The 14,644-nt window shown below is 50.1% G+C and overlaps 1 protein-coding gene across 1 annotated transcript in view; it reads right to left on the minus strand.

Annotated features, from left to right (window-relative positions):
* Positions 1–14,644, minus strand: part of Creb3l1 (cAMP responsive element binding protein 3 like 1) — a 43,064-nt gene that overhangs the window by 4,712 nt on the left and 23,708 nt on the right. Inside the window, exons 3-8 of the mRNA XM_052183001.1 lie at positions 8,424–8,608; positions 6,361–6,439; positions 4,453–4,610; positions 3,694–3,843; positions 3,486–3,544; positions 3,273–3,341 (exon numbers count right to left, since the gene is read on the minus strand). Of these exons, the coding sequence (XP_052038961.1) occupies positions 3,273–3,341; positions 3,486–3,544; positions 3,694–3,843; positions 4,453–4,610; positions 6,361–6,439; positions 8,424–8,608 (700 nt within the window). The remainder of the gene's footprint in view (positions 1–3,272; positions 3,342–3,485; positions 3,545–3,693; positions 3,844–4,452; positions 4,611–6,360; positions 6,440–8,423; positions 8,609–14,644) is intronic.

Below are 14,644 nucleotides of genomic sequence, written 5' to 3' on the forward strand. Positions count from 1 at the left end.
AACTCTTGCTCCTGACTCTTCCCAGGAAAGGCTGGGTTCCGTTTTCTTTTCTTTCTTTCTTTCTTTCTTTCTTTCTTTCTTTCTTTCTTTCTTTTTTTTTTCTTTGTTTTTTTTGGGTTTTTTTTGGATTTGTTTTTTTCGAGACAGGGTTTCTCTGTATAGCCCTGGCTGTCCTAGAACTCACTCGGTAGACCAGGCTGGCCTCCAACTCAGAAAGCCGCCTGCCTCTGCCTCCCAGAGTGCTGGGATTACAGGCGTGTGCCACCGCTGCCCAGCTGGGTTCCGTTTTCTTATCCAGCACCAGTCACAGACACATTGACTCTCCTCCTTTGCACCCCACGGCACCCAGAGTCCGTAAGAAAGACACTTGACACCATGTGTAGCGCAGTCAGTAGATGGGCCATTGTTTACGTTAATGTACTGCTGATTTACCATTATCACAGCACCTGTAACACATTAGCTTTATTTGTGGAGTTCCGTCATAGCCTCGGTTGCTAACCGAGGGCAAGAACTAGGTACTACCCAGCAGGGAATCCTCTGGGCACCCACACTTGTTTTCCGGTAAGACTGCACTTCTCCGCCCAGCTGTGTTCCTGCAGTTCCTGAAGTGGACAGCAGGTGGCAAAATAGTCTTAAAACTCTGAGATTTTTTTTTAAGGGCAGAGGAAGGGAGGTGAACCCTACCCTGATTCCTGCCTGAGAAGCCTGGTCTCAGGAAAGGAAAGGAGAAAATAGGTAGCAAGGTCTCCTGAAGCCGGGAAACAGAAGGATGCCTGGGTACATAGGAAGTTCAGGACTGAGCTACAACACAGAGAAACCCTGTTTCCAAAAACTGAACACTCAGGTTAGGCTAGGTGGTGCGCGCCTGGAAGAAGCCTTGCATTGGGCCAGGCAGTCAGAGGGGAAGGAGGATCAAGAGTCCAAGGATAACCTCGGCGACATAATGAGTCTGTGATCAACCTGGCCACATGAGAGCATGTTTCAAAAAGTAACAGGAGCGGTTAAATGGCTCAGCGCATAAAAGTCCTTGCCAGCAACCTCGATAGCCCAAATCCCATCCCCAGTACTGACAGGGCGGAAGGAGAGAACTGACTACTGTAATTTGCTGTCTAACCGGCACAGGTACACCATGGTGTGCACACACACACATACTCAATAAATAAATAAAATAAACTCAAAACTAAAAAAAAAAAAATGTAAACAGACAAAAACCTAAAGACAAAGCAAGGGAACTTAGCATGATGGAGAAGTCTTTATGTAGGTGTGTACAAGGTCCCAGGATCAGTCCTGCATAGCTAGGAGGCAGGGTCCTGTATTAGGATTCTACTAAATACTGTTGTTTGTGTTACTGTAATTACTCCTAGAAAATACTATGGAGTCATAGCTCAGGACACTACCTAGAATTGGAACAGCATTATAAAAGGGGCGAAATCAAGGAGCAAGCATCTTTAATGCTACAGACCATGTTGGTTTTGGTTGTTGTGTCTTATAGAGCCTCCCATCAGTCCTGTTAGCCAGTGCTGGTGTCACAACGCTGTCACCAAGAATACTGAGGCCCAGAGAGGCTCACAGAAGCAGCAGAGTCACAGACAATAGCAGAGTGGAGCCAGAACCCAGAGCCCGATCTGGTTTTATGTTACAAGCCAGGTGCCGTGCCGGTTTCCTGAGACTAATGTTTCCCAAACCCAATGCAACGGAGGCATCCAGGGTCCTTGTTAAGTACAGTTTGGGGGCTGGAGGGATGGCTTAGCAGGCACAGTGCCCAAGCATGAGGGTCCCCAACACCCATGTAACAAAGCCAGGCCTGAGGTGGGCACAGCGGCACACCCTTTTAATCCCAGTGCTCAGGACACAGAGGCAACTGGGTCTCTGTGAGTTCAAGGCCACCCTGGTCTACATTAGCAGCTTCCAGGACAGCCAGAGCTATATAATAAAAATGACCTTGTCTCAAATTTAAAAAAGAAAGGAAGGAAGGAAGGAAGGCAGGCAGGCAGGCAGGCAGGCAGGCTGGGTATGGCTACCTAACCCTGGTGTGTTGGGGGAGGGGGCAGAGGACACTAGGCACAGAGCCAGCCAAGTCAGCCAACTAGGGAGGGTCAGATTCAGAGAAATATCCTGTTTCAGATGACAAGGTGAAGAACAGTCAAGGAAGATGCTGGATGTTGACTTCTGGCCTCTGCATGTGCGCGCGCACACACACATACACACATGCATGTGCATACACATGCACAATGCACATTCTGGCCCAGTGATCTTAAGAAAGTCCTAGCACGGACTTTCTTGAGATCTTGTGATTTCTCATAAGTTCTCAGGCCGTATGGGGAGCTAGCTTTGAGGAGCAAAGGTCCTGGCCATCATCTTAGTAGAACTGGAACTGCTCTAGGAATGCACTAAAGCACTGACTGAAGGGGCTGGCAAAACAGCTCAAGGGTGAAGAGCACTGACCCCTCTTCCAGAGGCTCAGTTCCGTGGATCCATAAGGCAGCTCATAATTGTCTGGAACTCTAGTTTCAGGGGATCCAACACCCTCTTGTGGCCTCCATGGGCATTGCATGCACATGCTGCACAGACACAGGCAGGCAAAACACTCAAACACATAAAACAGCAGACCACAGCTCCACCGGTGGCATTCAGGTACAGGGACACAGGCTTGAACCCTACTACTTAGGAGGAAGAGGCAGAAAAGTCAGGAGTCCTAGGTTTTCCTCAGCTACTTAGCAAGTCTGAAGCTAGCCTGAATTATATGAGACTCTCCTAAGACAAAATAAAATCTACACACATTGCTGGTCCCTACCTCTGCAGTAAATAAATGATTCAATAGACCTAGCTCTGGGTCTTTATTTGTTTGAGACAGAGTCTATCTATGCAGTCCTGGCTCTCCTGAAGTTCCTTAGGTATACCAGGCTGGCCTTGAACTTACGGAGATCAGCGTGCCTCTGCTTCCTAAGTACTAGGATTACAGGCTTGTACAGTCATGCCCTGGGAAGAGAGAATAAGCTTTTCTAAGGAGCAGAGAGACAATGCTGATGCTAAGGAGCACACCTGGAAAGTTTCTGCCCTGCAGTCTTACTTGAACATCTTACAGCCTGTCAGAAGTCTAGAGTTATGTGTGGTCAGGGACACCTGTGAAGCCGGAGACTGGAAGGACATCAGAGCTCCCAGGCCACGGGGTACATGCTGGGATAGCACCTAGCTGCTCATCTCTCTTCTCTCCCGCCTCCCGGAGCCAGCCACTGCCCTTAACGGGGCAGCTGGGACCCGGTACCACTCACCTGTTGGCAGTCTCTAGGGTTTCGACCTTCTTCCACAGTTCATTGTTCTCTGATGTATATGTCTCCACCCTGGAAGGGTCAAGCAGGCTCAGGTTCAGGCTCAGGGTGTCCCCACAGATTCCTCTGTCCCACAGCCGTGCCACAGCCTACAGCCAGGCCTCTGGCTGAAGACAGCACACCAGGCTGGGGTCCCGGCCTGAACGCGACACTTACTTCCTTTCTAGACATTCCACATACTCCTTCTTCTTGCGACGGCTCTCCTGGGCAGAGATCTGAGGAGGAGGAGGAGGAGGTTCCAAAGAGGGGTTACTATGGCCGCATATCCCCTTCCTAGGCAGTCCCCAGTTTCAGAGCTGACATCACCAGGAGGCTCAGTGGAAATGTCCCCATGGTCCTGGGGTAGGGACCTCTCTAGTCTTACCTTGTTCTTAATTTTCCTGCGGACCCTCTTCAAGGCCTTCTCCTCGGCCTTGGTGAGGGGGAGTTTGGTGGGGATAGGGTAACCCTCGGCGATCAAGGTTCGCTTCTCCTCTTCTGTCAAGAGCAGTGGCCCTGATGTCCCCTGCAGTTTCTGGAGAAAGCAGCCAATTCTGGGTTCAAACTCAAGCACCACTATGTGCTGTCTACATATTCCACTCTCCAACCCCCGGGTTCCTCCTTGGAGAAGGGGAGGAATCTGACTTAGGTCCAGAAACACGGATCAAGTGTTGGAATGGTTTTGGGAGGCCCCTTCATTGACCCTACCCTAGAATCTACAGTCTCAAAGCGTGTAAGTCTACAGTCCCCAAAACAGCACCCACCTCAGGCCCTTTTCCACAGTTACAATTACGAGGATTTATGACCTCCTCAGAGTTCAGAGTTTCTTCCATTTTGCCCCCAAAAAGTGCTTCTTGGAGATAGCCCGGGTCATTCACCAGGGCTCAGAAACGTCAGATTCTCATCTTGATTCCATAGCAGCGCTGCATCTAGGCCCTATTGGACATCGTCTCTCTGCCTTTGATTTCTAGTCATCCTGAGGCAGAACTGAAACATTCCCCTCTTACCTGTCAAACGGCATCTCCCTGAATCTGATGGGATAAGTGTCAGACTTGAGGCTCCCTGGCCCTCTCCACTGCTCAGGGAACTGGGTGAACCTACCTATTACCTCACCCCCAGGGTCAGCCCGTCCCTAGTTGCTTACGTGAGGGGCAGTGAGGAGCGGAGAGGTGGAAATGGCCGTGGAGGAGCGGGCCATGGGCCGGACAGGGCTGGAGGGGGGAAGAGAGCGGGGACTCTGGGAGCCGTCACTGTCACTGCCATGGCTGCTGGGGGGTGTTGGAGGCATCTGTACGAGGTCCTCTGTAAAAAGTAGAGGACTAGGTTAGTTGGGCTGTACCCCATCCCTGCTCTAACATCACAAGAACAGCTGAACACAGGCGGAAACAGCCCTGTCACTGCAGAAAATGTACTGAGAGGCCCTTGACCTGAGCTGGGATATCAGATTCCCCTAGCAGTGTTAGAAAGACACCTGGTACCCAAGAAGACGATTGCTGAATGCTACCTATGTGATGGTTTGTATATGCTTGGCTCAGGGAGTGGCACTATTAAGAGGTGTGGCTCTGTTGAAGTAGGTGTGGCCTTGTTGGAGTAGGTGTGTCACTGTGGGCATGAGCATTAAGACCCTCTTCCTAGCTGCCTGGAAGTCAGTCTTCTCCTAGCAGCCTTCAGATGAAGATGTAGAACTCTCAGCTCCTCTTGCACCATGCCTGCCTGGATGCTTCCATGCTCCTGCCTTGATGACAATGGACTGAACCTCTGAACCTATAAGCCAGCCCCAATTAAATGTTTCCTTATGAGAGTTACCTTGGTCATGGTGTCTGTTCATAGCGGTAAAACCCTAACTAAGACAACCTATCTCTGATGGTGCAGAGGAAGCCCCCTGCCACCTTGGTGAGGCCCCTGGGCTGCATGCCTCTGTACCCATAGCTTCACGGGATTCAGGTTTTAAAAGCCCCAGTTCTTTAAGTCCAGAGGGGACTAAGGTCAAACCAGACCCATGGAGCTCAGGCTGACCAATGTCCTTCCATTTCCTTTCTCTGACTCTAAAATATGGATCCAGTTTCAGGGCAATAGGATGGGTAGTAATCAAATGAACAGATGTGTGGGTGGAGTGAGAGATGGATTCATAGATGAACAGATAGACAGATGGGTGGATAGACAGATGGGTGGATGGACGGATGGATAGATGGATGGATGGGCATATAGGCGGATGGATGGATAGATGGATGGGCAGATGGGTAGATGGATGGGTGGACAGATGGGTGGATGGATGGATATAGATGGATGGATGGGTGGATGGATGAATGGATGGATGGACAGATGGATGGATAGATGGACAGATGGGTGGATGGATGGACAGATGGATAGATGAATAGATGTTTGGATGGATAAGTGGGTAGATAGGTAAAGAGTTGGGTAAGCAATGGATAGATGGTTATATGGGTGGAAGAAAAGATGACTGGTGGCTATAAAATAGTTTTCAGTTATCAAGTGGATAGAAGGAGGGTCAGCAAATGGAGTGAGGTGTTGGTAGAGTGATGGTAGCTAAAGATTGGGTAAGAAAAGAACAGAAGAAGGTGAGGGAATATGGATAGACAGGGAGCAAGAGATTGGGAAGGTGAGAGCATTTGTGGGGGAAGTGGGAGTTTTGAGGCACAGGGTGGTCTAGATGGAGGTGGTCTAGATGGAGGTGGTCTAGATGGAGGTGGTCTAGATGGAGGTGGTCTAGATGGAGGTGATCTAGATGGAGGTGGTCTAGATGGAGGTGGTCTAGATGGAGGTGATCTAGATGGAGGTGATCTAGATGGAGGTGGTCTAGATGGAGGTGGTCTAGATGGAGGTGGTCTAGATGGAGGTGGTCTAGATGGAGGTGGTCTAGATGGAGGTGGTCTAGATGGAGGTGGTCTAGATGGAGGTGATCTAGATGGAGGTGGTCTAGATGGAGGTGGTCTAGATGGAGGTGGTCTGGATGGAGGTGGTCTAGATGGAGGTGGTCTAGACGGGTGCCACCTGTCCAGGACCAGAAGAAGTCTCTCGTGTACACACTCACCTGGTGTCACTTTGAGAAACTGGCTCATTTCCGGGGGCTCTGCTTTGATCACCGGCAACTGAGTCATCTCTCCTGGGGCCTGAGGAAGAGACAGATCCATCTCCCTCACCTGCCCCCAGGACAATCCTCATCAAGCCAGTTACACTCCTTCCCTCCGGCTGGAGGCTTGCCCTGCATAGCTGCAGGAATGGCTGGCCTCAGGAGTCCTGGGCTCAGCCCAGGCAAGTCCTTAGGCTTAGAAAAGCCATTCAACAAAGAGCAGGGAGAACCCTGGCTACACACTGCAGGTAGAACTGAGTCCCAGGAAGGGAGAGTTTCTATGGTATCTGGGGCCAGGCCACCTTCCAGGTAGAGGCTGACCCTTGTAGGCCTTGGTATGTGGTTGCCATGAGCACAGGAGGTCACATTAGTCCCACGTAGCTGTTGGATGAATGGGAACAGTGGTTCAGGAGGAATTAAACGGGCAAGGCTCAGCGGAAGCTGCAGGAGCTGAAATGTCAGGTGGATCCTGGGATACAAATGGGAGTAAAGCCAGTCAAAGAAGCTTGCAGCCGTGAGGACCCTCGAGGGGCACACGTGAGGCTTAGGAGCCATCGGATGTACAATCTTAAGAAGTATGTGTTCCTACATATTTAAATTCCAAAGTGATGCTCTAGGCAGGGCTTCAGGAACACTGGGGGCTTTATACATGTGAATCCCACCAGCATTCACGTAAGTGGTGGTCTCCATGACAAGGGCGTGGCTCTTGGGACTGTCTCTCCCCCACTGCGTCTGCAGCCAGCCGAGATCACGACACTGTGTGGGAGGCAGAGTGCTGGACCTAGGACAATGAGGCGTCCAGGAGCTTGGCCATTCCCTGGTCTCCACTCAGCTCAACGGCAGCACTGCGGACGAGGGGACCTGAGGGGGGTGTACAGCGGTGGCAGTACCCCTTTGGGGGTTCAGATGGTTACAGCCTGGCTCCTGCATCCTGCGCTGGGGTGGGAATCCTCTGCTCTAGGGTCTGACAGGGCACGCTCAGCTGCAGGATTTAGGGCTTAACTCCTGGGATCTTTTTTCCGTTTCTGCTGCCGTCCCTTCTTCCTTCTGATTTTGGCTCAGCTAGTTCTGGAGAATCTCTGGGGATCAAGCTGGTCACTAGCCCTCGGCCTTGGGGACAGGGAACCCATGTTCCCTTTCTTGCTCATGATCACCTCCTTTGAAGAGGTAACCCAGGTGGTGAGCAAACTCCCAGACTGGGATTAGTGTTTAATTATTTTCAATTTAAAAATTTTATTTATTTATGTATGAGTGCTCTGCTGCACATACACCCACATGCCAGAAGAGGGCGTCAGACCCCCTTATAGATGGTTGTGAGCCACCCTGTGGTTGCTGGGATTTGAACTCAGAACCTCTGGAAGAGCAGCCAGTGCTCTTAGCTGCTGAGCCATCTCCCCAGCTCTAGTGTTTATTTAAAAAAAAAAAAAAAAAAACTATAGAATTTTAGGCCCCATGGCTTGCACTTATTTTACAAAGAAGGAAGCAGAAGGAAAAAGAGAGATGGGACATGCCTGGAGCCCAGGAGGGGACCAAGCCTGACCCTGCAAAGCCCCGCCCAGAAGCCCATGGTCTGAGCCTCATTCCTGGAAGGGTCTTGGATTTACAGCTGTTACCTATACACTTTAGAAGTGGAGGCAGGGATCTTCATGGGCGTGGCTTATTAATCTAAATACAAACTAACTAAAATGCAACTTTTTTGTTGTTGTTGCATTTACATGTTAATATTTCTCTAAGTCCTGGACCTTAGAGGAAAGGAAGTGTCCTGGGGTGTCTCCCCAATAGATATCCTTCACTTTGAAACACACCCTTAGCCCTGCCTGGTACCCTGAAAGCTTTCTCTGATGCAGGGAGGACCCAGCATGCTTGGAGGGCACAGTGATGTGTGCCCCTGGGGGACGGGAAGGGATGGTCAGTGTGGGAGGCAGAGGTCTCTCAGCTCCCAAGGTTCCAGGATGCTGGGTGTGACTCCCCCCTCGCCTCAGCCCCCTCCCCCCCCAGCTCCTGGGAATGATCCCTAGGCTTACCTGGTGAGGGATGGGCAGCCTGGAGATGGGGCTGAGGCCCAGCAGTGGTGGGGCGGCCATGGTGGCAGCAGCAGCCATGGCGGAGGAGGCAGCCAGGGGGTCAACGGGAAGCTCTGGGCTCTGCTCCTGCTTCACCATAATGGAGCACAGCTTGTTTCCCAGTGCCCATGCTCCGTGCTCCACATCTGGGGTGGGGGGCAAAGTGGGAAAGACTCAGGTTCAGGGGGCTCCCAGGGCTCTGACCTACTGCCTACTGGCGAGCGCTGGGGACTGAGGAGTGATGTCAGAGTGCCCATCTGGTCTGGCAGCAAACCCGGGCCGCTCCTGTGAAGTGAGATAGGCGGGCCAGAACCAGAAGGGGCAAGAGCATCCTTGAATTTAGGCACTGACTGAACAGGCTTGGCCTCTGCACCTAGACCACTCCTGGCCTGCTGTGTGACCTTAGGCAAGCTGCTTACCCTCTCTGAGTCTCAGCTTCCTCATCTTGAAAATGAGGACAGTGGGGCTGAGGAGATGGCTCAGTCTGGAAAGGGCTTTCTGTGTAAGAATGAGGACCTCAGTTCAGATCCCCAGTGCCCATCTAAAAAGCTGGGCACAACGGCATATGTCCATCAGTCCAGTGGTGCAGGGGTAGACACACAGGAGGACCTTCGGGGCTTGCTTGGTAGCCAGTATAGCCAATCAGTGGGCTCCAGGTTCAATGAGAGACCCTGTCTCAAAAAATAATGGAAGTGTGACTGAGGAAGCCAGATATCTGTCTTTGGCTGACCCATACATGTGCACACACATGCACATACAAACACATGTGGAAAGAACAAAGTAGGGGGAGTGAACAGTCAGACCTAATGAGGAGATTTTAAGGATTCCTGGTACAACGCTTGTTAACACTTAGCACAGTGCCTGGTGAGAAGTGAAAGTTCATTAATCAGTAACTAGTGTTCACGCGATTATCGATTATCGTTATTCAGTAAACACCGCCCTGTTCCGCAGCATGAGAACATCCAGGGTCAGGGATGGTGGAGTCAGAAAGGTTAGCAGGTAGCATGGACTCGGGAGCTGCCCTGGGGACGTACCGTGATAGGATTTGCAACTTTAGATTTATTCCTGTTATGCTAAAATTAAGTGTGCTGGGCTGGAGAGATGGCTCAGCGGTTAAGAGCACTGGCTGCTCTTCCAGAGGTCCCAAGTCCAGTTCCCAGCAACCACATGGTGGCTCACAACCATCTGCAATGGGATCCAGTGCCCTCTTCTGGTGTGTCTGAAGACAGCTACAGTGTACTCATTTAAAATAAAATCTTTACAAAAAAATTAAAAGCGTATGTGCATGCGTGCGTGCGTGTGCGTGTGTGTATGCATGTGTGTGTGTGTGTGCATGTGTGTGTTCAGATGCCTGAGGAGGCCAGAAGAGAGCACTGGATCTCCTGGAGCCAGAGGTACAGGCGGCTGTGAGCCACGGAGAACAACGAAATCCGACTGGAATCTTCTGCGAGAGCAGCACAGGCTCTAACCACTCGGCCACCTCTGCAATCCTCGGATGCTGAATGTGGCTTTTCAACTGCTTTCCAGGCACCGTGAAGTGAACTACTCCAGTTCACCCCACCCTCCCTGCTAAGACAGACTGAGGGCTGCCTAAGGGGAGCTGCCATTCTGATGAAGGAGACCCAGAGACTTATTTTTCTTTCTTTCTTTCTTTGTTTTTTCCTTTTGGATTTGGTTTTTTCGAGGCAGGGTTTGTCTGTATAGCCCTGGATGTCCTGGAACTCACTCTGTAGACCAGGCTGGCCTCGAACTCAGAAATCCACCTGCCTCTGCCTCTCAGAGTGCTGGGATTACAGGCGTGCACCACCACCGCCCGGCGATCCAGAGACTTCTGAGCACAGAGGTTTCCTAGTACTGAGCTGAAAGTTACAGTTATGATGGAAAACATGTTTGAAAAAAAAATCACAGGTAGCGAGATGGCTCAGTGTGCAGATCTCGTGACCTGAGTTTGAGCCCTAGAAACTACATAAAGGGAGGACGGAGAGCATAAGCCACAAAGTTATCCTGTGACAACCACACACAATAATAATAATAATAATAATAATAATAATAATAAATAATAATAATAATAGTTAGAAAAACGTTTAGATGGCTGCAGTTTCTGGAGGTGATAAGATTCAGAATGTGACCCTGGGAATGGACGGCTGAGGATGGTGTGTTGGAAGACAGCCCTCTTCCGCTGTCCTAGCTCCCGGAACTGTATGACGGGCAATAACACCCGTGCACGCCCTCAGATTGACAGCTCCATAGGTTGAAGCCTCCCTGTGAGATCGATGCCCAGTTGCTTGCTGTTGTCATTTTTAGATTTGAATGTGAGTTGTGAATCCCAATTATATAAAAGGACCAAGCAGACCGGCTATCTGTGGGGGGAATCACCGTCACTAGGACAGAGCAGGAAGGTACTCGGGGGTGGGGAGTGGGGTAGAAACAGTGAAGGAGAGAGAAGACAGAGAGAGAGCAAAGGCAGGCCGTGGGAAAAGAGAAGAACTTGGTAGAAAAGAATCGATTGCTGTTGGTCTTTTTAAAGACAAGGTCTCAAGTAGTCCAGGCTAGCTCTGGACTTGCTGTGTAGCTGAGGGTGACCTTGGTGACCCTGATCCCCCTGCCTTACCTCCACCTCCCAAGTATCAGGTTGACAGATGTGTGCCACTGTGCCCAGTTTATGCTGGTACTGGGGACGGAACCTAAGGCTTTATCCAGATTGGGCCACTACACGTGCCATTAGAAACATAGTTCAAAGGGTGAGTTCTACAAGACTCAGTGATGGGGCTCATGGAGATAGATGGAAGGATGTTTTGGTTTTCCCAGGGCAGAGTCCACTTCCTAACACGTCGTCATTAGGGTGTAACTTGCAGTCATATAAGGTGGAGGTCTTTTGGCCTCATCTGGACTTCAGGGCTAGCATGCATCAGCTCCCAGTAGGCAATGGGCATCCCCACTTCCAGGGCACTATTGCCCACTGTTGCGGCAGTGAGGCAGGGGCCTGGAGGTCAGTTTGCAGGGGGGTTGGGTGGAGGCGACTCTGAGGCCCACTATGGGCATGGAGCCTGAGAGCCCAGCCCTGGGCCACAGGCAGCCCCCAAGGTCTAGGAACACCCACAGTCTTCCCAAATTACAGGGCCAAGCTGTGGGCGTTCGGGAAGCTGTCCCCACAAAGGGACACAGACAAATTGCTTTAAAAATAGACCTGGGGTAGCTGAGGAGTTGCTGAGCCAGCCACCGGGGTGGACTGAACTCTGTCATCCATCTGCCGTCATCATCTGTCATGGGCTGAGAGGGACCGCCACATGTCTCTCCTTGCTCTTCCCAGGCTGGGGTCTGAGACCTCACAGAGGTCCACAACTTGGCAGTTGCTGAAGTGTGGTGAGCAGCTGGGACCTCAGCAGTCACAAGCCATGGACCTCCTAAAACTCCAGAAGGTGTCCCTTCCTTCTTGGCAGGGAGGACAAAGAGCAGTTTCTACTCTTGGAGAGACTCTTTAGCATGGCTCAGTCTAAGAGCTCAGTACTCGTGAGCTAACAGATTCCGGGAAGGCAGCGTTGTCTCCCTGTTTGATAGAATGGACAATCAAGAATCTGATTTGACACCCAAGGCCAGAGTGCTCTGGAAGGCAAGATGGGCACGGTTCAGTCACTGATCTAACTACTCCTAGAAAGAATAGGAATGTATATTCTGTGCTGGGCCCAGAGCTGAAAACCGTATGCACACGTGTGTGTGTGTGTGTGTGTGTATGTGTGTGTGTGTGTGTGCGCACACACACATATTCATTCTTGTCCAGATCTTTCAGGTACATATTATTTTTTATCTTAAAAAAAAAAAAAAGACGTTTCCCTTAGATTAAAAAATTTTTTAGCTGGGCTGTGGTAGTGCACGCCTGTAATCCCAGAACTCTGGGAAGCAGAGGCAGGTGGATTTCTGAGTTCGAGGACAACCTGGTCTACAGAGTGAGTTCCAAGACAGCCAGGGCTATACAGAGAAATCCTGTCTCGAAAAAACCAAATCCAAAAAACCAAAAAATAAAAAATAAAAAAACCCAAACATTTTAGGTTCTATCTAGTGCGGTTCTGTGTATTGTGTGTGTGAGTGCAGGTACCCTCAGAGGCACTGGGCCTCCCTGAATCTGGGGTCACAAGCAGTTACTACTCAAGAGCTAGGGGCTGAACTCAGGTCCTCTGCAAGAGCAGTATGCACTCCTAACTGTGGACTCATCTTTCTAGTCCCTATTTTCATCTTACAGTTGAGGAAATAGAAGTCCAGAAAGGTTAAAGACTTTATCCAGGACACCCCTAAGATGATGGGAATACAAGGATGCACATCTAATCCTATCGAGGTCTCAACCCAGCAGCCTCTGCAGCCCTGGGAGGCTGTAGACAGAAGGTGTGGAGATTAGAGTGGGGGGGGGGGAGCTGGCTCTAGCTCCCTTTTCTGTTTGCTAGCCTGAACTAGACAGCTCTCCTTTTGTGAAGTCTTTTTTATGGGTCAAATAGGGATTATTAAAATAGTTTTACCTTGCCTGGACATTGTGTGGTACAAATCAAACAAGGAACCTGCATCCATCACGGAGACAGTGCTTTACACACCTTTACAGTTGTCCCCACAGGTAGGTGAAGATACCGAGGCTTCTCAAGGTTAAGAGACAGACCTGGGCTGGACAGATGATTCAGTGGTTAAGAGAACTAGCTGAGGACCAGGGTTCAATTCCCAGCATCCACACGGCAAATCTATAACTCCAGTTCCAGGGAGTTTATCGCCCTGTTTTGCATGTGTATGATTAACATACATACATATAAGCAAAACAACCATAGATAGAAAATAAAAAGAAATCTAAAAGAGACAGGTCTGTGTCACCCAGCCATACAAATGACAAGATCTGGATTACCTGTCTTAGAGGAAAGGGCAGAATGGAGGTGTTTTGAGGTGGGGTACAGTGTGACTCTCAGCTGCTGATCACCTTTGAGGAGCCGTTGGGGCGCAGAGCACTGCTAGCTTCAAAGATGGGAGACGGGGGAGAGGCTGCCTCACTGAGCTCCACCTCGGGCGCCAAAACTGGAATAGGGCTCTGAAGCGATATTTTGGAGTATTTAGTATAGGAGATGGGAGGTTCTAGAGTCTTTGTAATTTGTCCATATTGATGATGCTGATCCTTGTTAGTGCTATTATTTTGAGGTAGAGTGTGTGCTGGAATCCAAAGCCGTCCTGGAGCTTGTTAAGTAGCCATCATGGCCTCAAACCCACCATCCTTCCTGCCTCAACTCTTTTGTTTTTCAAGACAGGGTTCTCTATGTAGCCCTGGCTGTCCTGGAATTTGCCATATAGCTCAGGCTGTCCTCGAGCTCAGAGATCTGCCTGCCTCTGCCTCCCAAGTGCTGGGATTAAAGGCAGTTGCCTCCCCTGCCTGTCAACTTTGAACTTTCTATTCTCCTGTCTCAGGCTCCGGTGTAACTGCATTTCATTTTTTTTAAAATTATTTATGTATGAGCATTCTGTCCGCAGGTTCATCTGCTCACCAGAGGAGGGCATCTGACCTCACTGTAGATGGTTGTGAGCTGCCATGTGGTTGCTGGGAATGGAACTCAGGACCTCTGGAAGAGCAGCTAGTGTTCTTAACTACTGATCCAGCCTTCATTTGTTGTTTTGTAGTTTGTGTGTCTGGAGACGATGTCTCACCATGTAGACCAGGCTAACCTCAGACTTAGCACCATCCACCCAGCACCCTGAGTGCTAAGTTATCAACACTCGCCACTATGCTGGGCTGGCTGCAGCTCTGCATTGATTATTGTTGTTGCTGTTGTTGTTTATTTTACTTATTTAATTTTAAAGACAGGGGTTCTCTGTGTAGCTCTAGCTGTCCTGGAACTCACCGTGTAGCCCAGGTTGGCCTCTAACTCACAGAGATCTGACTGTCTCTGCCTCCTGAGTGCTGGGATGAAAGGTGTGCACATTTTATCATGCCTGGATCTTACTTTATTTTCTGTGTGTGGATGTGTATGGGAGGATACACAGGTGCAGGTGCATGTTCATGGGTGCTCGTGCCTGTGCAGGGCTAAGCTGGGTGGATGTTACATGTCTGGCTTTGTCACTCTCCAGATTATTATTTGAGGTGAAGTCTCTCACTGAACCGGAAGTTCCGTTTTAGCTCTCTGGCCAGCAAGCCTCTAGGATCTGCCTGTCTCTGGATTTCT

Source organism: Apodemus sylvaticus, chromosome 5 (assembly GCF_947179515.1).
Source record: "Apodemus sylvaticus chromosome 5, mApoSyl1.1, whole genome shotgun sequence".
NCBI lineage: Eukaryota > Metazoa > Chordata > Mammalia > Rodentia > Muridae > Apodemus > Apodemus sylvaticus.